General features: G+C 42.6%; 2 protein-coding genes across 3 annotated transcripts; one reads left to right on the forward strand and one right to left on the reverse strand.

The window, feature by feature from the left end:
• Nucleotides 1–116: 116 nt before the first annotated feature.
• mbtd1 (mbt domain containing 1) lies at nucleotides 117–16,707 on the forward strand. Of its 2 annotated transcripts, XM_079182773.1 has the most exons (17): nucleotides 117–250; nucleotides 1,264–1,468; nucleotides 1,596–1,729; nucleotides 1,816–1,930; nucleotides 2,028–2,110; nucleotides 2,198–2,315; nucleotides 2,802–2,936; nucleotides 3,041–3,129; nucleotides 3,418–3,652; nucleotides 5,084–5,139; nucleotides 6,519–6,623; nucleotides 6,712–6,859; nucleotides 7,921–8,003; nucleotides 9,000–9,234; nucleotides 9,950–10,021; nucleotides 10,521–10,676; nucleotides 11,570–16,707. In XM_079182773.1, the coding sequence occupies exons 1-17, from the start codon at nucleotides 230–232 to the stop codon at nucleotides 11,686–11,688; spliced, it is 2,109 nt and encodes a 702-aa protein (XP_079038899.1). In that variant the 5' UTR covers nucleotides 117–229; the 3' UTR covers nucleotides 11,689–16,707. The 2 variants fall into 2 exon arrangements, with proteins under 2 accessions (XP_079038899.1, XP_079038900.1); XM_079182774.1 differs by lacking the exon at nucleotides 10,521–10,676.
• A 1,146-nt stretch (nucleotides 16,708–17,853) lies between these two features.
• On the reverse strand, nucleotides 17,854–22,842 carry nme2a (NME/NM23 nucleoside diphosphate kinase 2a). Its single transcript, XM_079182783.1, has 5 exons — nucleotides 22,744–22,842; nucleotides 20,515–20,647; nucleotides 18,682–18,783; nucleotides 18,399–18,511; nucleotides 17,854–18,269 (listed from the first exon to the last, which is right to left on the reverse strand). Exons 2-5 carry the CDS (start codon nucleotides 20,641–20,643, stop codon nucleotides 18,155–18,157), a joined length of 459 nt encoding a protein of 152 aa, XP_079038909.1. The 5' UTR covers nucleotides 20,644–20,647; nucleotides 22,744–22,842; the 3' UTR covers nucleotides 17,854–18,154.
• Between the last annotated feature and the right edge of the window lie 1,264 nt (nucleotides 22,843–24,106).

Genomic DNA, 24,106 nt, shown 5'->3' on the forward strand with positions numbered 1-24,106 from the left:
CTGTTTTGTTTCTGTGTGGGTCGATGACCTCCATTCCGGATTGACCAATTGCATGAAAGTAGGTTACGTTCGCACATGCGCAGAGGCAGCAGAGTAATTTGTTGATATCCTGCTTGGTAGTATTCATTTAGACTTTGGTATTTCAAAACCAGAATTTATCCCCAGCGTATGGGGTTTTATTTGCACTGGGCAGCACAGTTACATAGAACGTTATCTATATGAAGGGCTGATGGAAGACACAAGGGATTTGGTACGTGAATTTGAAACATTTTACGGCCGCGAGCCTCCGATTACAGAGGATTTGCTGCTAGTAGGCTAGCGCTACTCCTTTGTTGTTATCTGTTTGGTAGCTAGCTAGTGGGTCAGCCAGCATTATTATTAGCAAGCTCACCCCCCAAGAAACAAGTATAGAAATAAAGTAACCTCACACTTGTTTTAACAACATACGTGTAGGTGTAAGTTTGCTACGCAAATTAAAATTGTGGTTTGCATTTATGGATATAAACTGGGAAAACAGGTTTCCGCTAGCTAGCTGCGCTAACGCTAGTTAGCATTAGGAGCTATTTGCAATAAGGCCTCCCCTAATTCTAGCGTATGTATTAGCTAGCTTTTCTATTTTGTACTTCTTATATTCAGCGTAGTATGTCTTTCCTGGCTGGTGCATTGTTTTATTTCTTTCAGAATTATTTCTGGCTCTGGCAAAATGATTTTTGTTAGCGCCGCCAGATGGGATGCGATGCTCAGAGGAGGAAGTAGACAGGCTGTGTCAAAATAAACACTTCAGAGCACTGTTCCGGATCATGTAACGTTATATCTAATGAGCAAGGCGTAATGCAGTTTCAGATTGTCACGGCAGTGATTACAAGTAGATTTTGCATTTCAACATCTTCTTTTAATTGTTTTTTTTGTTAATATTAATTTCTCATTGGCTTCCACAGCCAGCTTCCCAGGTCACATTCCAAAGCAGATGAGATTTTAATGAGACTGTAAAATATCGTCAAGGTAAAAAATGTGCATGTACAATAGTTACCTTTTCTAAATATACTTGACAAAAGCCACTGGTCCCTACCCTCTAATGCAGGGTTTCCTTTGAGCTTTATGATACAAAACTGAATATATTTGGGCTTTGGACGTTTTTTGGGCCTAACAGCTTTCAATGTTGGGAAAACTGTGATGGACATTCTCACCATTTTATGACATTTTATGCCTTAAAATATTCCATTCAAATTTGAACGTCTTTTTGTAATTTCCTTGATTGTAAAGGCGGAACGCACCCCACGTTCAGAGCGCAAGCGGAGAGACTCCTTCGGGATGTTTGATGGCTATGACAGCTGCAGCGAGGAGTCTACCAGCAGCTCCAGCTCAGAAGACAGCGAGGATGAGGTGGTGCCTTCCATCCCTGCAAGCCTGCCCATCATCAAGAACAATGGCCAAGTCTACACTTACCCTGACGGCAAGGCTGGAATGGGTCAGTGCATGGAAATATGTCAGGAACTTGGTGCTTTGGAATATGTTATTACATTTTGCCACCATGTAGTAATCTGAGATGATTTTAACAGAATACATGCGTCTGTTTTGTGGTCTCTGTTTCACAGCCACTTGCGAGATGTGTGGGATGGTTGGAGTGCGAGATGCCTTTTACTCAAAAACCAAGCGCTTCTGCAGTGTGTCCTGTTCTCGGAGTTATTCCTCAAATTCCAAAAAGGCCAGCATCTTGGCAAGACTCCAGGTAAGTTATTGTTAGGCCTCCTACAACAAATTCAGATTGAACCTATATTATTGTACTAATATTGATACCTGCTTTGACTTTGCAAGGGCAAACCACCAACAAAAAAGGCGAAAGTCTTACAGAAACAGCCGCTTATGGCAAAGTTGGCTGCTTACGCCCAGTACCAAGCAAGTCAGCAGAACCAGGCCAAATCAAAAGCCGGTATGTTACCAAAAAGCAGTAGATAGGATTAATAGTGTAACAGTGCTGCTCTGTTGAGATGTACTCCAGCTTTACGCTGTCTCTTGTTTTCTGTCAGTGGTCCCTGCAGAGAGCTTTGACTGGGGTCGGTATATCTGTAGCAATAACACGATCGGAGCTCCAGTCAGCTGTTTCAAGCATGTGAGTAAAAGCTGGACTTTAGTAGGTAGCGACCCCCAATTTGTGTCTTTCGTGATTTTAAAACTCACTGCTTCCTCCGTGTATCAGGCCCCTATGGGGACATGCTGGGGAGACGTAGAAGAAGGAGTGAGGATCGAAGTGACCAACTCCGATACCAACCTCTCCACTAAGGTGTACTGGATAGCAGAAATCATCAAGCTAGCTGGTAAGACTACACTTCCTCAGATAGCTAAAGGAAATTTGGTCAAAGGACAAATCCATCCTAAAAGTATCGTTAGTATTAGTATTTTTCATTTTCATTCCTATGTATGAAAGGTGGGACTAGCTGATTCGGTCAAAATTGGTGTCTTCCAATATGAATATGCTGTATATCACAATATGGCAAGTGTACACAAAATCCCATGTAAAGGAATCACATTGAGGTTCAATACAGCAACACAATGCACATCAGTGGGACACAGCTCAGACAGAAGTCGGTGAATTACTTTGACGATTTTCAACCGGCTTTGTATCGTTGCATTGTGGGTGGTACGAGCAGCTGATCTAATTAAGTAAAAGTCCGCTGCAGCTCAACGAGGGAAAACGTTGTTTTTTTACAAAAGGACTCGCTGCTGAAGATCCACTCACTTTGTCCCAGACATCTGGAGGCTTAGTTTCACTGACTTTGCACCGTGTTTTGTGTGTTGTGCAGGGTTCAAGGCTCTGCTGCGGTACGAGGGCTTCGACAACGACACCAGCAAGGACTTCTGGTGTGACCTCTGCGTGCCTGAAGTGCACCCGGTGGGATGGTGCGCCTCGAGCGGCAAACCCCTCGTACCGCCAAAAAGTGAGTCGCATGCCAAACGTGTGCGCAGTTTTGTTCTTGAATGCCCGTGTCCTCCGGGGGTTGGTGGCAATTGTTACTGTTTGTTCTTGTGACCCCCCTTCCAGGCATACAGCATAAGTACTCCAACTGGAAAGCCTTTCTTGTGAAGCGTCTCACTGGAGCTAAAACACTGCCACCTGACTTTAATGCCAAGGTGAGACCCAATATATGCCCCATCATTTTGATGATGGTGTAGTTTACTTTCTGTTTTTGATGGCCAGGGCCAATATCTGTCAAATCAGAGCCAGCTGGTAGCGGATCTGTTTTCGGTTGATTCATCATCTCTGAACTTGATAAAGATTTGACAGACGCGTATATTGCTGACCCTAATTGTTCATTTGTGTCGGACTTGAAATTCCTCTCAAAAGCACTCGACAAAACGAAAAATGTTCAATCCTCTGGTTTTGCCTTTGTTGAAACCATGCGTGACTTTTCCCCATAGGTACACGAGAACATGCAGTTCCCCTTTAAGAAGCTGATGCGGGTCGAGGTGGTGGACAAGAACTACCTGTGCCGGACACGGGTGGCGCTGGTGGAGCAGGTAATCGGGGGTCGCCTCAGGCTGGTCTACGAGGAGAGCCAGGACGGGTCGGACGACTTCTGGTGCCACATGTACAGCCCCCTCATTCATAATATAGGCTGGTCGCGCAGCATCGGACACCGCTTCAAACGATCTGGTGAGTGTGGGGACGAAATTCCAGAAACACTTTACAGGTCCAGTGTGTGAGATTTAGTGACATCTAGTGGTGATTTTCCCGGTACGCTGCTCTTTAATAATGTAGATATAAATGGCTTATTCTGAGCCAGTGGTTCTCAAACTTTTTCTGTCACGCCCCACTTTGGAGGAAGAACAATGTTCACGCCCCACCGCCCCAACAACATGGTAACAACATGGTCCATGTTGAACTTTTAATGAAATAACAACATTTTGTGACTCCTCCATCTGTGCTTTTTCAAATAATAGAATAAAGAAAATTGCAATCACTGTCAAGTAAACCAGATTGCTCCATCAGACAAAAAACAAATACAATGTGCAATCCCTAACTTAACCCAGCAAGTCTGAACTGTAACAGAACATGATGTAACTTAAACTTTAACGGAGAGAAAGACGCTGTAGACATCTTAACGCTGATTGGCCAAGACTCGTCGCATCAAAGATGTTCTATTGTGAGGATCACAACATCATCTTTTCTCCTCGTCTCACTCCAATCTGAGAAACGCTGGCTGGCCAGTTGACCCCCCCCCCCCCCCCCCCCCCCCCCAAAAAACCCCCCAGAGTCTACACGATTCACGTGGATGATATATTTTGATTCAAAAAGGCGAATTTCGCCAAAAAGCGACAAGTTTGCAGGTATAAATAAAGTTCTTGAAATAAAAAAATTCTGCATTATTATTATCTTCCATTTCTGCCAATGAATCACCCTAAATGTTCCACACTGTTCCTCTTAAGTTAAAGTGCTGTGTGTGTAAAAGCTATTTCCATTTGATGTTTTTCTTTAATATAAGCAGTGTGATAAATACTGGGGTTACATGTACAATATGTACTATCTGTATTGTTTTTGACATTTGTGTTTCTATCTTTTGCTATTTGTGGGACTTTAATGTGTGGATCGCTCTGCATGTAACACGTTAAATAACAAGAAAAACTTTAGGATAAAGCTCGTGAGATTCTCTATTTTTGTTATTGTCAACAAATCCCATAAACCAAAACCAACAATGTGTTAATCTGTCTGTTTATATTTTGAAAGGGTATTCCTCTACCTGGACCCTATTTTCCCATGTTTATTGTCTTAAGTGACGTACGTATTTCTGGAGACTGCTGCAGACGCCTAACAGGCTGCAGTGTAGCCACTCGAGGCGACTCCTCGCCGTCAGTATTCCTCCACTACAGCTGCTGTGTTTTGCTGCTGACGGGCTCAGATGTTCTAATGAGTGGGACAACGTTCTAGAAGGAACTTTTTCCCTCTACGCTCATATTAATTCCAATCATTATTTATTTTCTCATCAAAGTGTATTCATTGAAGTCTGTATTCTACTTCACGCTCACGGAGCTGCTTTATTAGCTGAAGCATCTTGAAGTCCTTTTGATCTGTCAATTTATTTTTCAGATGTTTCAAAGAAAATTGAGGGTCAAGCTGATGCTCCCGCTCTGTTCTTCCAGAAGGTAAAGCAAAACCAATTCATGTTATTTTTCTGCTGTCCTAATAGCCTCTCCTAAGAAGTAATCTTACAGCGGTGGTTTTGACAGGTATGTCATTTCCTGTCACTGTCACACCTGCAGCTTGTTCCAAGTCACAGTGAGTCACAGTGAGTCAGGGTAATGGCCAACCAAAAGCGCTCACGAGTGTGGGTACACTTTTCAAAAATGTGTACTGCAAAATGTAACGCTGGCCCGGTCCTGTGAGATAGTGACGGTAAATAGCTGTTTGACGGAGATGTTTCTCAGCAATATAAAATGGAGATTAGAGAAGTGAATTCATGACCTGTTTAACTTCCTAACACTAGCTCTAAGCAGCTCTCGTTACATCATTAAAACAACTAAGGCGAGCCTCCATGAAGAGAAACTAGAGTTGGTGGTTGTTGAGAGACTAACCGAGAGTTTTGATGAGTTTTATTTTGTCTTTCCCGTTTCAATGATTGTTTTACAATAATCAGCGAGTTAAAATCACTGTTTCTGTCCATGGAGTCCTCTTTAGAGGAGAGCATATTAATTCAATGTTATGTATCCTAATCAATTGAAATAATTGTCCAAATAGGCCTACATTTCTCCTTTTGGACAAGTAAGTTTGGCTTTATCGGGCAAGTCAAACGTCTCCACTGAAAAAGCTTGATGTCAAACCCTGCTCTGCATTATAAATGAACCAATCCCAAAACTCACCTGAAACATTCCTGAAAAGACCATTTGACTTTTTAAATGATAATTTGTCACTTGAACGCTAAAACTTCATTTTTTTATGCAATTCAAACGTCTCTCTGAAAGAAGTGAGGTTTCATGTTCACCACAGGCTCATCACGTTCACTGAAACGTCTCTTTCATGTCCTCACCAATCATGTACCAACATCACCCAAAGTCCAACCACATTCACTGGTAATATGTAACTGTTTAACAGTAATGAAAGCGTGGAGACATTGTAGAACAAAGTAACACCTGTAACAATGTGGGACGTTCCAGGAACGCACAAAAAGGAGACACGAGTCCCGCCTACCTCATGTAATGCAATCACATTTAGCTTTTTATTTCAAAATAAGAGCCCAGCGTTATTTATGATGACATCCACATATAATGGATGAGAACCAACAGGATTATTTTAGCCTGGATTAGTTAAACCGCTATCGGGCCAACGGACGCTGTGTGTTGCTTTTCATTCTCATGTGCAGGTGATGACATTGATGCATCTATATGACTGGTCTCCACAAACTCTTAAAAACCTAAGACTTGCCCAACTGATGTCACTATCATGGCATTCTAATACAATGCCTGACTCAATCGTATTTCAAATAATAATCCCCAATGTGTATTTCTTCCATCTGAATGTGTGTCAGGTGAAAGACGTGGACCAGACTGGGGATTGGTTCAAAGATGGGATGAAGTTAGAAGCCATTGACCCCCTCAACCTCTCAGCTATATGTGTAGCCACTGTAAGAAAGGTAAGTGTTTTTTTCATTGATGCTGTGGGTGAGGGGGCAAACAACTTGCCTGCTCCAGACTGACTTCAGCCGTTGTGATCTTGTGTAGGTGTTGGCAGACGGGTACCTCATGATCGGGATTGACGGTTCGGAGGCAGTGGATGGATCAGACTGGTTCTGCTACCACGGCACCTCCCCGTCCATCTACCCCGCCGGCTTCTGTGAAATCAACAACATAGAACTCACGCCCCCTAGAGGTACTGCACACTCGCGTCTTTGTTTCTTTGAGCCCTTCATCATAAATTTGATCCCATTAAGTGGACCACAGAGGTATGGAAGATTTGAAATGGCTAAATACAAACAGACAAAGAAATATAGTTAAAATGTTCGGTTTCCTTTTTATGTATGCATTTACTGTGTCGTGTCGGAAAAACTAAATTATTATTTAGATGTCTAGGGATGCACTTCTTCAGCCCCGAATACTGATACCTGCGTTTTGGGTATCTGTCGATAGCGAGATGCATTTACTGAAAATATATTTTTCAAATTCTTCGGTATGATGTCATTGAAGGTGCTCGGTGAAGTTGGTTGTGTTATCTTGCAGCACTACCGCCGCCCCCCTGAAACATCGCCGTAGCAGATTTAGCTAGTAGCCGTAGAACTACCTCCAAACAGCTGACGCGTTGGTTGTTATCACCCTCAGCTGTGCGGTCTACCGGCGGCCTGCTTCCACATGACACAGTACGCGCATATGTAATCGGGTGTAAACATTGAATAGATCGACCCCATTGTCACCGACACCCAGTCCCACTGTTTGAGCAATTAGCAATGTTTGACTGATCCAAAGCACTGTCATTAGTTTCTCATGAGAAGGTGCTCTGGGAGCTTTTTCTCTTTCACAGCAGGTGTGTTGATCTCAATCACACATGTAATTAAATGTCCACTTAATAGGACGTCCCTCCGGCTGGTTAGCTACAGGAGGCGGTTTGACTGTGAGAGACTGTCATGGCTGCATCCAGCTGTGTCGGTGATGAAAATCTCCGACTCCTCCCAGCTGTGTTTTGGATAGTTGATTGTTTTTCATGGACGATGTGTCTCCATCTCTAAAACGAACATGTTCTCTCGTACCTCCTGATGAAAACTGTCTTTTTAAAGTTTTATTTAGGTACTTTAAATCTTCCATACGTAGCCTCTGTACTATGCCATATTTGGATACCATATCTCGTTCGGTGAAGTTGATGGTTAGAAGTAGTTTGATAACATCTTCTTGCATATGATTTCTTAATGTTCTGGTCTCAACACTGACTCTGTTCCCTAGGGTACACTAAACTGCCATTTAAATGGTTTGACTACCTCAGAGAAACAGGTTCAATAGCTGCTCCTGTCAAGCTCTTTAACAAGGTAGGCTGGTTTCTCCACTGTGTTTGTGTTGAGATCTTGTCTTTCAGTTTTATTGTCTTCTGGTTTAATTTGTTGTTTTAATAGAACAGGGTTTCATAGCACTCCGAACAGAAAGCAGCAGGTGAACGGAGCACCGCTGGGATTAGTTGCAGAAAGTAATTCTCCATTAAAAACTCCAAAGCCTTCAACGTGTTATTCTTTCTGGCGAAAGGTTTAGAACATCTGGGCTAAGCGTTTGCAGTCCAGATGGACAGCTGATTTTCCGACATAGCAAACATGTGGGATTCATATTTGACCGTTTTAAATGTAATTCTCCACTCTATAATATAACACAACACTATCAGCTTTTAGTCCAAAATAAATCATTCTACTGTTACTTTAAGTTATCAATTAGATGTTCTATAATGTAATGACTATTACTGTGAGTTTGATGTTCAGGTCCAGATGTATTGAGGCTATTTAGGTAGGCCCATCTGTCTGTCGGCTTTTTGATGAGTTTAACGGTCGACCTCTAGTTTTTACACGTACTTTATTGAATTGTTAATTGTTTGTGGATGTTTTAACCTCTGGGCTTTTTTGGGATGAACCGCATGCAGCCATGTTTGAGATGTAGCAGCGGTGTCGACTCTTCTTCCTCCGCCTCAGCACCGTGTTCTCCTCAGTATACTCTGGAGCAAGTTAGAGTCTCTGTGAGCTGATTTTAAAATGCATCAAAAACCAATGGCCTCTTTTAGGAAAACACATTCAAAAATGACAGAGCCACTCGCATGAATTGGAAAATTGATGTCGGTGAAAATGAATAGTACCACTTGTATGGTCTTTTAAAGGGACCACTTGCTCGATTTAGTTTGGCTGAAAGCCTCCCGTCCATACACAGCCTCGTATCTGTTGCCCGTGGGATTCAGCAGTGTTCGGTGCTTCTCCTCTGTTTGCAGGAACATGTGTTCACCAGCAGCTTACTAACGTCTGTGCTTCGATTTCATGCAAATCTCTTAGGAGGTTCCCAATCACGGCTTCCGTCAAGGCATGAAGCTGGAGGCCGTTGATCTGATGGAGCCGCGGCTGGTGTGTGTTGCCACGGTGACGAGGATTGTGCACCGGCTACTGAGGATCCACTTTGATGGCTGGGAGGACGAGTACGACCAGTGGGTGGACTGCGAGTCCCCTGACCTCTACCCCGTGGGCTGGTGTCAGCTGACGGGCTACCAGCTCCAACCCCCTGCCTCACAGAGTAAGAGCATCTCAGCCACTGTCAACTTTACACACAATATGTAATCATCTAAGTGAGGACAGTCAGGTAACACTTCATGATGCACTACACTTCTGCAGGTTTTCCATGTCAGCCTTGTGTTTGACAAGTTTTCTGAAGTAATTGCAATGGCAATTCTTTTCTGTAACTTCCGTTATATACTTCCGTTATATGCCTTTTATGCTGGCCTGCCAGCCCGGGGCAAGTAAACTGTGTGTTAGAATGCAGATGACTGATCGGAGCGAGTGAGATGATGCTAATGCTACACTGTGAACAACAAATCTGTTGAAACTGGCAAGAGCAGAGCTAGTTAACGTTAGCTGTTAGCAGCTGCTTGGCAGCACGTGGTCTCTGTAGCGAAGCACTGCTGATAACGGAGCTAACGGCTAACATCAGAGAAGGTTGCATGAGTTACACTCTGGAGCTTTTATTAGAGAGGGAATAACTTCCTAACTCTAGCTCTAAGCCACGTAGAATAGAGCCGTTGTAGAACATTGTCAGACACGTGATGCCCGTCTCAGCGCCAATGCCGATCCCGCCTATCGGATCGATGCATGCCTACTTGTAGGTTGTGCTAGTACTCCTACAGTCGATATTGCGACATGTTTGATACCATTTGCTTTGGTGGTCTGCGCCTCCCCTCACTATACCTCCCAATGTCCCGTAGTTTACTGTCTGCTGCTCTTTTATTTTTCAGGTAACAGAGAAATGCCTCAATCTGTACCCAAGCAGAAGAAAAAGGCCCAGCAGTACAAAGGCCAAAAGAAAAGTGAGTAATCCGTCTTGTACTGTAGATTTATTTCACTCCACATCTTCCGTTGGCGTCTCCTCTTCCTCTTCCTCTTCCTGTGACTGGCTCACTGAGCTAGAAGCTGCTGTCAGACTGCTCGCTGGTGTAGAAAGACGAACTTCCTGTCCTTTCCCTCATTGACTGGGATAGATATTAACACATATATACCTGCATGCTTGGGTGTATGAGATACTTCCGGTATTGTCAGAGCACAAGGCCGGGGGTCACACCCCCATTAGGACCACACTGTTCTAACTTGGTCCACTTTCTTTTGCTGAACACAAGCAGTTTATATGGAAGTCTATGGTTGCAAATGTGAAAATGAAGTAATTTAAATGAAATTGTGTGCAAACTTAAAAAAACATTCCTGTGCATGTATATATGTGGGAGTGATGCTTCTACTCATTGCTGTAGAATGTAACCCCCGTGTGTAATAAGCCCCCTGGTAGCTTACCCGAGTCCGGCTTGGTGTTTTTAGAGAGGAAGCTTCCGGTTGGTCGACGGCCCTTCAGTCAGGCAGGCAGGAGGCGGAGCAGCTTCTCTGGGGATGAAGAGCAGAGCCCGCCCCCTTACCCCGCCCAGGGGCCCTCCCGGCCCCGACCCCGAACCCACCTCCACCAAACCCACAAATCAGGTAACGTCGACACTAACGCTCAAAAAAACCAACCAGCGCAGCAGAAGCCGTCCTCTAGAGTCCCGCCCACAGGGCCTTGCTGTGGAGCTGGAGGCTGCTGATGCGGCATGTTCTTAAATCAACCTCACTGTTGTTCTGGTTTGTTCATTTTCACTTTGAAGCAATCATAAGGCACGTTTGTCTCATTTGATCTTTTTTTCTTTTTTTTACCAGCTATCTTGACACTCATAATGCATGTGAAGTTAACATCAACTCCTGGAATCCAAGACACACAATCCTCCATTATTTAACTTTTAATTGCATGAACACAGCCGGCTCATATCTCTCTCTGTCTCTCTCTCTCTGTCTCTCTGTCTCTCTGTTTGTCTCTCTCTCTCTCTCTCTCTCTCTCTCTCTCTCTCTCTCTCTCTCTCTCTCTCTCTCTCTCTCTCTCTCTCTCTCTCTCTGTCTCTGTCTCTCTCTGTCTCTCTGTTTGTCTCTCTCTCTCTCTCTCTCTCTCTCTCTCTCTCTCTCTCTCTCTCTCTCTCTCTCTCTCTCTCTCTCTCTCTCTCTCTCTCTCTCTCTCTCTCTCTCTCTCTCTCTCTCTCTGTCTCTCTCTGTGTCTCTGTTTGTGTCTCTGTTTGTCTCTCTGTCTCTCTCTCTGTCTGTCTCTCTCTGTGTCTCTCTGTGTCTCTCCTCTCTCTCTCTCTCTCTCTGTCTGTCTGTCTCTTCTCTCTGTCTCTGTCTCCTCTCTCTCTGTCTCTCCTCTCTATGTCTGTCTCTCTCTCTCTCTCTGTCTGTCTGTCTCTCCTCTCTCTATCTGTCTGTCTCTCCTCTCTCTGTCTGTCTGTCTCTCCTCTCTCTGTCTGTCTGTCTCTCCTCTCTCTGTCTGTCTGTCTCTCCTCTCTCTGTAGAGTCTCTCCTGCGGATGAAGGAGGAGAGAGCAGAGGTGGATGAGTTCACCTTCTCACAGGGCACCTCTGACCAGGAGAGCAACGGCTCGGGCAGCTACTACATCAAACAGGAGCCCTGATGTCGGGACGCAGCGGAACAAAAAGACAGAAAAAGACACGCCTCTGGGGAAACAACCCCCCAGCAAGGATCAGGAACACGGAGTCAAACTACTTCGAATCACACTCAGACCAACGCCGCCGGCCTTCCATGGAGTACAGTACAGGAGATGTCGAGGTCAGCTTCAAGCTTCTGAAAAAAAAAAAAGGTCCAGAAGGGATCACTCCTCTGAACAGTTTCTGTAACCTTGTAGCCGTGTGTGCACGTAATCACTCACAAAAACACCTGGGTCACACATGTTTGGGCATTCTCTTTTCGCACCACCCTCGGATGGTGCGACGTCGTTCTCTCCTCTCCTGTCTGAATCATCCAATCAGACGAGAGGGATTCGGATGGATGGAACACCACACCCTCTTCTCCACAGGAGTGGGAGTCCAGCCCTCCCTGCCTCTGCCACGATCTGGGCTGCACACAGAGACCTGTAGAAACTGTGAGAAACCATCTGAGCCAGGTGTTTCCTTTCTTTTGTTGTTTTCAGGTGGCAGAGTCCGCCGCTGACCGGCCTGAGGACAGCCCCGAGGCTGGCAGGAAGAGGAACACAGTTGTGGATATTTTGATTATTTTCTTCTGAAAACAATATTGCCAGCTGGACTTATACTTTGTTAATAGTACTTGAAGTTTTTTTAATCTTTTTTTTTTTCTTTCTTATTTTGTAATGATTTTGGAGTTGTTTTTGTCTTAATGTGCTTATTTTGCATTTTCAGTTTTTTGGTGGCTGTGTGGGAAACTTGATGTGCGTTGTTTTCATAAAGGTGATTATATTCATATAGTATGTGGAGACCTGTTCAAATAGAACCACAGAGTATACATATAGAGGACTGTGATTTCAGTACAGTGCTGCTCAGCATTACTGATATTGCGCTTATTATTTTTAAATTTCATTTTGTTTCTGCCGATATTTGCCAGAGCATGTCCACAGCAGCAGTCGTTCCTCATTACAGAAGCTAAGCTCTGACCCAACACGAGACCGTGTGAGGGTTCTATTGGAGCACCAATAATGTTCTCGTATATTAGACTGGATGCAGCTTTGAATAGTAATCCACCATAACCTTTGATTTATTTAGTTACAGAACTCCTCTCCTACAATCCTTTGGGCTCTCGCTGTACTTCACTCAGCCTTTCCTTCACCGTCGGGCTGGTGACCCTGCCTGTAGATGACTTTGGATCACATTATCCCGGAGAGGCTTAAGTCTCATGAGGTCACCAGGTTGGGTGTGTTTGATAGCTGTCGTGTGGAGTTCTTTGTAGGGACCTAATCGCAGTAAGCCGAACTCACACAGGACCGCTGACTCCTGAGCCCATTCAAAGCCCTCACTGCTTCTGTAATGTTGAACGGAAACTGTGGCGCTGTGGAGATGAAAGCTTTTTTTCCATTTAAAAAAAACAAACAAACATAAAAATTCACGTTAAGTCTGAAAGGAATACTTAATGAGAAACAATTAGCCTTGTGTGACCGCAGAGAGCTGCAGGGTCTTGTTGTATAACAGAGAAACCTTACTGGTATGATCGGGTACACTCTGACACGTTGTCACTGTCCAGCCCCACAACACGTACGTTCACCGTGTGTGTGTGTGTCTGTGTGTGTCTGTGAGGTGACGTGACGTGACGCAGCGGACCCGGGTGGGCCTGCGTGTCCTCTGAACCGGGCTGCAGGTGCTCCTGTTGTGTTCATGTCTGCTGTATTTAAACCCAGAGGAGGATTGCGCTCAACGTTCCATCTGGAGGTCCTCACTGATCTGGAGTCTGCCGTCACACTTAGACACTCATTCAGTAAGACGTTATAGGCACTTAATGCCTGTTAGAGAAGCAAATAGGAATAGTTTCTTTTTCTCTTTAGAAGATATGTATTAACAACTACAGTGGGAACAAAAAGAATGTTTCTACTTCCTCATTCTGGCTGTAAATTATGAATTGCAAATTGCTTACACGGCAGATATGATTTTGAACCCACAGAGGCTCTGTGTCTGTGAATGGACTATATGTAATATTTAAGTAGCACACTGTTCTTCTGTTTGCTTATCATTTAAAGATGTATAAGCGAAGAAGTAATCTCTTTTTTTCTGTTAGTAATGTATGAATTGAACACTGACTGTGTGTCACAGTGGAGACTCCGTACATCAGCAGCTGTAGCATCAGTCTGTGGTTTCTGTGTGAACACAACAGGTTGGACTCATCAAGCAGTTTTGTTTTCCAAATGCGAAAAAAACGGAATATGTTCAATATTTGATTAGGGTAATATGCAAAGCTTTCATGTTTTTTTTGTTGTTTTTATTATTGAGCAGGTTGTTCTCATGTCAGAGCCATATGTATGCAAGCTAGTTTATGATTCACCTGAGCCACAGAATAACAGCGTTGTTAATAATGAAACATGAACAATGCACTGCTTTTCCAATATCCTCAGAGGGCACACAACACGACAGGATCTAACAGTGGCATAAATACACAGATTCTATATATATAAATCTATATTCTTCAGGACGTTGATGGTATCGACTTTCACACCCTGATGAGTCACAGCTCCACGCTCGGCCGTGGAGAAGACTCCTTTCATTCTCCTTGGAGCTAGATCTTTGAGCTGTTTATCTACTACCTCCTGATGCTAGCCACGTTTAGCTACAACCACCGCGTGAAACCGACTACGGCAGTGTGTTAGCATATGCAAATGAAAGTGATTTACCTAAAAAATGATCCTCTTGAAGACTAGACACCAAACATGGAAGAATGGTATCACAGCACACGAGCTAGTCTTCTAATTAGAATGATATGCAATAATAACAGATCCCATATTTTGCTGTGTTAAATAAATCTTATAGCACCCTCAAATGTCATGATCACTACATTAATATAATTAACAGATGAGATGATTTAACAGAATGCTATTGTATAACTGGAGCAGATTTTCCACTTTTCAGTGACGGTAAAGATCCATCATTTCTCTTTCTACCAGTAAGGTTCATGATTAGATTCTCAGGAAGTTTGTTTCTTTTTTCTTTTGGGATGTAAGGGTCGTAACTACAAGTGTGAATCAGCTGGGTTCCATCATGTTCATCTCTGTGGAAGCCAATGAGTAGCCACGGTAACGACAAACCTGTGAGTCGGTGAAGTAGCGCCTGTAGAGCGCGATCACGCCGTTACATCCTACTTTGAGTTTACAGCCCAACATCTGGTCACTTCTGTTTGGAATGAACCGAGAACAAAAGGCAAAGAAATTCAAATCACAGAAATTCCACTGGGTGGTTTTCAGAGTAAAGTAAATGAATACTTTACATGAATTGGTATTTCAACATGAAGTATCCGGTAGTGGGTATTTCAGGGTTCTAGTTATCAGGGCTCTTATTTGCTTCCACACTATTCAAACAGAAGTGTTGTCTCACAAACCATCTGATGCATTTCTGTCCACGCTCCGGAGCTTTTTATTCTGCCTCCATGTTAAGGTCTACATTTAAGTCATGACACAATGTTTGTAGTTTGATTTTTGTGGCTTCCTGCTTTCAGTTTTCATTTGTTAACAGGATGTGGCATTCGTGTTTTTTTTCCAGTTTCCTTTCTTTTTGAAAGTGTCTCCTGATCAGATTGGACACAGAGCCCAGCTGAAACGCGAAGCTTCTCAGACCAAATGAGCAATAACAAGACAATGTCTCACAATCATTTGAAGCAGATTGGTTTCAGGTTTCAGGATCAGTCCCAGGAGGGTTTTTGTTCCTGTGATGTTGGAGGCAGAGCAAAGCATTAAAGTACTTCACGACCAAACTGCATTAATATCTTAGTACAAAAAAAGAAAGAAGAAGACTGTTCTATTGACTAATGCTGCTACCTTCCTCTAGATTAACCCGAAATACTTAAACGCACAATCAACACTGTTTTGGATCCTCTGTTTCTCACTCCTTGTAGATATTAAAACGCTTTCTTGTTTCTCCTTGATCCCCAAATCTAAAAAAAAGAAAGGAACAAGTGTGACCTCCATCCATGGGTAGCTGTGTAGTAGAAGTGTTTGAGCGTAGAGGCGGTGATTGGGTGCACTGATCAGCTGAGTGCATGTAGAGCAGAGCGCGTTGTGCCGATGTCGTGCTGAGCTTGTTTGTTTTTTCTGTTGTAACCGTCTTTGGTTGTTCTTCAGTCTGTCTGTGTTTCTTCCTCTTCAGTTGTGATCAGATAACGTGTGGCTGCCCATGTCTGCCCAGAAAGGAAATGAAAAGTGGGGCATGATGAAAAAAAACTCATGCTAAATCCAGATTTAAAGTAAAAATGATGAGATACTAAATAAATACACGTGTCTTACTCAGGAAACACTGGACTTTTTGATTTGGACCGTTTCATTTTTGACTTCTCTTCTCTGTTTGTTTGGCTCAGTGAATCAAAGTTCTGACCCAGTATCTCACAACTTTGACTCATAATATTGATGTAGTATATAATAATGTTGGTTATCATCATTTTGGTGTCCAGATGTTGAGGTATCTCATAACTGATTAAGGAACTACATTTGGACTTCCTATTTCATAATTCTTACTCACGTCCCTCTCTTTGGCAGTCTTGGGCTTCCACAGGGATGCTGATGTTGTTGCAGAGCTCTTCCTGTATTTGGATATTTGTTTTGTTTTTTCTTGGATACTAACACGGGTCTTTTGTATGTGATAGCCCCCCCCCCCTCCCCCCATTATATTAAACCATTATATTGTGGTGCTATATATATATTTGATAAAAATGACTTAATGTATTGGGATTACTATTGTCTGAAAATAATTGTGAGTTGAGAGGGTTATTGTGCAAAATTTATTTTGGATACAAATGAAAAAAAAAATCTATGTTAATAATTATAAATCTATTGATATTAACACTGACCCCTGAGGTACATTATTAGATTACAGTTTAAAGTTTGTACATCTTTTTGATAGTGTATACCATTTTCCTTTCATATGGTAAATCTGTGCTGTGATCGAGCTTTGATAGACTTTGTAAATAAAGCCAAATGTTTGGATCATAATCTTGGTTGTAATGGATGGCTTCTTTGTTTACAAGCATTGCAAACTGTTTCCGCATGGCTGTGAAAGTTTATCTGGTGATTTTGTAAGATCTGACTTTTACACTGAATAAAAAGGCTTATGACTTACGACTGTTTCAGCACGTCGTCCTTTGCACACAGTCAAACTGGCAGCACATGGCTGAGGCGTTTAAAGGAGCCGTGGACGTGACACCACTGCTCCATCCAGATGTTATGCTTTGTCACACTAGCTGTAATGCTCCCATTTAAAAAAAATTAAAAATCATAGTATAGTGCATCAAAGTCATAGCATGTCAAAACAAGTCTTTGAAATAAATGTAGGAGACTAAATGGAAAGTACAGTTCGGGTACCTGACAAAGTACTTTCCTGAGTATATATATACACCAAGTATATATATACTCCAGTTGGCTTTCTGCCGCTTCCTGCACTGTGATATTCATTTATCGCCGTTATGTTTGTTTATTTTAAATTTCATTGTTTGAATTGTGCAAAAATAAATATGTTAATTCCACCAATGCATTACCTTATATATGGATAATGCAAGGATGGTGAATTAGTGTGAAATTACATTTCCGTAAGATGGACATTCTTTCACATTTAGCCATGTCCTGACTCTGCTGCTAGCTTTCACACTGAAACATAAGTATGCGAGCTAGGTTTGCAAATAAACGCACTGCTTTTCCACTTTTGAGGGCAGCAATCATATGACATGATATCAAAGTAGCATCAATGTCACAATACTAGGATTGTGCACAGGTTACAAACCCTAAGTATTCAGAAGACATGACTAGAGCCAGATGTTTGTGCCATCAGCCTTTACAGCCGCTAGTTTATTGCCTAGTGTGCAATAAACTAGTTAGAAATCACAAGTTAGATTTCCATTTGTGGCCGTTTCGCAAGCAAAAGCAGCAGCAGCCCTGGTCTGAGTGTATGCAGTAATATGGACATTTAATAAAGTACGATTCTGACACTGATCTCAGATTAGATTTCCCTCCGATCCTGCCTGGGAGCAGATAAGAACCAGCGCTTTATACATTTATCATAATCCTCCCATTAGAGTTCAGGTCACCACAGGATCAGCTGTACATTAGTGTTGCATGTTATCTGACCAATGAATGAAGAGACCATTTGTATTGTGTTCATTTTATTGGAAAGCAGATCACCTTTTAACAAAGACAGCTTCAGTCATTAACTGTACATGTCAAGGAATGAATGGAATGTTTCTAAAAGGAATAGCGCGGAGGAATGAATTCAGACTGGACATGAGACCAGATCAAGTACAGTATGATGATAAGAGGGCGATGTGAGGATCAGATGTTAAGAACTTCAGTTGTTCTCCCCTCTAGGCTATGGACTTAAACAGGAAATGTGAGGCAAAAGTTGACTGGTCTCCAACCAGTGCAAGGACCGCTGCAGGCCCCAGAGGGCTCAGTAGAGCCAGCTGAAGGCACAGCTAGTGTAGCTGACCAGCTCGTCGTCTTTGAACCACAGGGAAATCTCCTTGTTGGCACTCTCCACCGAGTCGCTGCCGTGGATGATGTTCCTAGGAAGAAGAAAAAAGGACGGAGATATATAAAGTGAAGAAAAGAGCAATGCAAAGAAGCAGAGATGATTTATGTTGAGATTACTGACTGTTTGCATAATGTGTTGGAAGTCACATTAAAGTACTCACTTGCTGACGTCAATGCAGAAGTCTCCTCTGATGGTTCCAGGCTTGGAATCAGCAGGGTTGGTCTCACCCAGCATCACCCTGCCTGTCTTCACCACACCTTTGCCCTCCCACACCTGGAACACATGCGGCATGAAGCCAGCTGCTGTTAGCTCTTCTCCAGTAGCCTCACAATCAACATTTCTCTAACATTGTGGGAAATTATAACGCCAGCGGGTTTTATCTTTGTTAACTCGTCTCCTGGTTCAACTGACATACCACACAGTCTTATACAATCTCCTCTTACCATGGCAACCACTGGACCAGAGCTCATGTACTTGATGAGGGTAGGAAAGAATGGCCTGTCCTTCAGGTCGATGTAGTGCTCAGTCAAGTGCTCCTTGGAGGCCTGCAGCACGGAGAAAGATACAGAGCTTATTAAGCACATCCACATGTGAAACCAACGTACATGAAATATTGATTCTGTCCATGTTGTACAAGTACAACGCCATGTGGGGCTAGTGAATGTTGCACGATGCTTGCTTGATCAGTCAAGTGGTTATATAAAAAAACAAACATTTTGTAGTGTCACATGTGCCGTACCGGTCGCAGGGACTCACGATACCAGGAAGGAGAGTTTATAAGCTGAATTGCAAGAGAGCATTTCAGTTATAATAAACGGTCTAAAGTGCTTTAAATGGTTGAGGATTAAAACATTTCAGGATTTTAGGCAAATGAATAACCATGAAGCGCTTTAAAGGAGAAGTCAGTAAAATATGAAAATGTACAGACAGAACCCATAGAGGGTCAAACTGGGCTGATACGATGCTGTCCATTAGTACCAACTAAAAGCAGAGCAGCTGCATTGTTTTTTTTACAAACTGGTGGAGCTAGATTAGTTATTGTAGTCATTGGGTTGAGCCAAAAAACAAATAAGAGCACCGAGAGAAAAGACTTCTCCTGAAACAGGACTTTAGTTGGTATGGGAGGATGTGAGACAAACTCTAGATCAATTTACTTAAACGATTAAACACAATTTGACAACATTGGTCTTTGTAGGCTTTTGATAACGGCTAATAAATAAAACTATTTGTATGGGGCAAGAAAAAAAAAAAAAACTATTTTGGACAAGAGAACCACCAACAACAATGAACCCTGATCAGTTATTGTTTCCACTAGTTGCATGCATCACACGGTGTTGCCAACTCTATTTTCAAAGCTACTGACCCCATGTCATCTTCAATAGTTTTGGGGAGAAAGCCATGTCGTCCAATCAGAACGCTGCAGCTATCCTGATCAAGGGGTGCGCCACACACACACGACAATGTCATGACACAGCTTTCTGACCTTTGTTGGCTTCTGTGAAGTCCAACGACAAGCCTCTGAAGCAGACTACAAGCCCAGCAAGTACTGCATCCTATTTGTTCACAGCTGGCACAACAGACCTCAGGTCACATGGTTGTTACGTCCCACTTCCACAAGTTGAACAACGAGAAACCCTCTGAGGAGATAACTCCGCTCTGACGCTGTGGGACAAAACAGCCACCTACTGCTGAACAGCTAGTGAACAAGCCGACCAAGTCAGTGTGCAAGTCATTAAAGTGGGAAGACCTTGTAGTTATTGGCAACTTGAGATGGCCAGTTCTCCTTCAACGGTTCAGCAAGAAGACAATTAAAATACACCTCGCAGCCCTACGTTCTCTGGACAGGCCTCTGTGCTCCTCATTCAAACTGTACATTGACCCTTTTCTATTTGACCTTCTACTGCACCACCAACCAAGGATTTCAATTAGGAGTTAATCTCCTTCACCTTGGTAATAGGGAGGGGAACTTTTGCATGTGTTGTAGTTGACATGAATTCTTGCATAATGCAGGATTATACATGAACACACTTCCTGGTGAAAGTGGCAGCCCACTCTGTCCCAGATTCACACGTTAGAGGTCTAAGAGTCTTTGACTCAGTGCTAATCTATGCTACAGTCAGGAATAGTCCAGCAGGCTTATCCGCTCACCGGAGGTTCTTAACCGCAACACCGCACACTCACAAAACCATGTCCTGTGGATGGTTAAAAATAACACCAGCAATTAAGGAAAGCAACCGAATTCAGAGGAAGAACCGTATAAAGAAACGTGTACTTACATGGAGCATCTTCATGCCCGCGAGTTTGAAGCCTTTCATCTCAAACCTCTTGATGACCTCTCCAATGATGCCCCTCTGCACGCCATCGGGCTTGATGGCAATGAATGTGCGCTCCTTCAACTCAGCCATGATTCTGAAACAAAGCAGAAAATGAAAAATGTAAAAAGGAAAATAAAGTGCAATCAGCAGGAGGAACAAGCCTGGAGTGTCACTCACGCCTCTCTGTTGCATTTGGCACAATCAGAGGTGGGGCCGTCTGCGGAGGGCCCCGACCCCATTGCAGTGAACGCATAAGACAACAAAGGCTGGTGTGGATCTCACAGCTTGACCACCTAATCTGAACCACAGCAAGCCCTGCCCACTGAGCTATTCTCACACTATGGTGCACTGGATGGAGACCATTCACACATGTGAATGTAGCAATTCAGCTTTAATCCTACCATTTGTGACAGAGCAGTCGTGAGGACCCCATTGAAGCTAGTGATTTTCAACATGTTTAATCTACACAATACAGAAAGTTCAGAACCATAAAAGCGACATCCTGCTGTACGAAGGATCATATAATGTTTGACGAAAGTGCACATTAGATTTGATATACATATATATTAATTAATTAAACTATTGTGATGAGTGCTAAATTCCATGCATCTTGTGCCAAAATGCCTCACAAAATATAGTCAGTACAAAATAAAGACCTGTGTGACAAGAAGTTATTATTCATTTGTGTTTTTTCTTGCAACATACCTGACTGAGAAGGCTGCCATAAGAAACTATAGTTAAGTTCTTGTTGGTACTACCAACCCATAATTCATCGCTTTATTTTGTTCTTCATGTATACCGTAAAAAGGAAAACACTTTACCTGATCTATGGTAAATTATGTACATTTGAACATGGCAGAATAATATATACACACAGAAAAAAAAAAAATTATATACAGAATAAAAAAAACAGCAGTTCAGCATTCGTTTAGTTTTAAATTGGAAGAACTTTACAACTAAAGTTATCTTTAACAGCTATTTGGTTTTGGAATGAAACATCACGACTTTTATCTTTATACTTGTGAGATATTTGTCAGCAATAGGCCAACGTGACAATTTAGAAAAGCGCAAAAGGGATTAAAAACCTGCAAGAAATAATGCAATTCAAAATAAGAACAAAGTTTGTCAAAGAAAGAAAATGTATTATTTCATCATTTTAATTAGAAACAAATTACATAGACCTTGGGAAACTCTAGGATATTGGTAAAAAATAAGATTTGATAATGACAGTTGCCGCCTAGCATTAACTTAATTTATGCACAAATACATTTAAAAAAAACAAAATCGAGGCCAAGACAGATTATCATGGAAATAACCCTTAGAGAATGAAACCCACTGACAAAGGGCACCATAGCCCAGCCCCCGCCCCGCCCCCCGCTATTGCATGCAGACAGCTTCTTCAGTTGAACCCTCAGCAGGCTGACGTTGACGTTTACTCAGAGTTTCTCGCAGTGGCGGCTTAGCCAATTTTAGGCGTAGCTATGCTAGCAAAGCGTGAATTTCAAGAATAGCTATACTAGTACAACATGAACGATCACGAGTCACGGTATGTCCGGTGTGCACGAGATAGCGTTTCTGTAAATGCGCTGGACTGCACGTGCGGACAAAGGGTACTTCAGACCTGTGACTCACCGACGTCGCTGACGTTTGGTCTGCCGGCTGCACGCGACAGTCGGACTTAACCCTACTGTCACAAACGGACCCCAACCAGAGAAGTGACTTTCAGCCTCCTGATCAATCACTTCATTACCGACAACTACCAACATACCGCCAAGCAAACCGACGTTAGTCACAGAACAAGTTCATACATTCAGTTCTGAGAAGACAGCACAGGCCCAGGCCTTCAGACATACAGCCTCATGGTCTTTTGTTCGCGCTACCGCAGCGAAAAAAATTTAAAAAAATCACTTCCAACATCAGCGACGCAGCCACACTGATCCAAGACCGAACCACAAAAACATAGTTACCCCGTAGCTTCACTTATTAACATACAGTTACTCCTAAAAATGACAGTATTACCCAGAAGACGTTAACATGTTCAAACCACATTCACTTATGACCACACCCGCTGGAAAATTGTTTAAAAAACAGATGAACGCTAGCTTCAAACTGGGGCACGTAACAGGGAGGAAAGTAGGAGTATATGTATTAATATAAACGTCACATATACAAATAAAACGCTCACATTACCTTAACAATAGAGCTCACGTTAGGAAGTAGGTAGCAACTGAACCGGCTGACGTGGGAGGAGAAGACCGAAAAAGCTTGCGCAGCCGCATTTTATCCCAGAAGGCGGGGACTGGATTGCGACGGCAAGACACTGGAGCCAAAATAGAAAGAGCAGTTTGCAAAGTAGTCTCGTGAAGTCCCGTGAAACTTTCAAGTGTGGTAGGGCATATCACTACAGACCGAGTGCAAAATAATTACACTTTAATGAAAACAAGTCCTGTGACACTCATAATCAAGTACCATAATAACTAATGATAATAACTTGACTGACTGACTTTTACGTCGTTTTTTTGATAATGTATTATGATCTTATCATGTGGTTTAATATGAAAATGTTCTTAATCTGAAAAGTAATTAAAGTTGCAAGACGAATAAGCAATATGTACAATATTTCCCTCCGAAATGTAGTGGAGTAGAAATAAAAAAAAGAAAGGTAATAAGATCTCTTGTTATGAAATAGTAGTAATCCAGTTCATAACTGCTGTTCCAAAAGCAGCTGGTCAGATGTGTCAATGTTGTCAATGGGTGCTTGAGCAAATTGATTTGTTTTTCTGAATACATGTTTTTATTCTGATCTGCTTATACTGATAGCAGAATGGTTGATGGCTGTAAAAAATGTTTTTCTGCTTTGGAAATATATTCATAAATCAAGAACAACTAGAAATTGTTCCCAGTGTCATACTTTATTTAGATTGATGTGGAACATTTCTATGCATTCCTACATACATAATATATATAAAAACATTTCTTTTAATTCTGCACATTAATATTTTGTCAAGGAGAAAATCTTGACAAAATGATTCTATGTCAGCAATATCAAACTTAGAATGTTCTACTTATGTCAGCAAGTAACCATGATTGGCTATCTGCCCGGTGAGTCTTAAGACGTGAGGCGACGCTTCAATGTCTGTTTAGTGTGTCTGGGCCTTAAGTTGCACTTAAATACGCTGCAAAGACAATGGCCAATGGTCTACTTGCGTGTATGTTCTGCGCATGTGTGAGATTAAATAACTCTCCGTACCAGTAAGTGGTAGTAGTCTGTATTTGTTATTTAAAAAAGGGAACCTGGAAGGCCCTACTGTCTGACTGTGGATGTACAAGCCATCATATATGAAACAAAGCAGTATCCTCACTTTCTCTTCTCGTCACTGATTGGCTTCAAGGTGCTAAACAGAGATTTGGAGCATTTCTATTGCCTCTCAAGCTGAGCCAGCGGCTAGAAGCTAACAGTGCTAACAGTGCAAACAACTGCAAAAGTAAAGCTAACTGCATGCGCAGCCGGCCCGGCGATGTCACCAAAGCAGAGAACCTCTGACTTCAACAC

Source organism: Pholis gunnellus (assembly GCF_910591455.1).
Source record: "Pholis gunnellus genome assembly, chromosome: 21".
Classification (NCBI taxonomy): domain Eukaryota; kingdom Metazoa; phylum Chordata; class Actinopteri; order Perciformes; family Pholidae; genus Pholis; species Pholis gunnellus.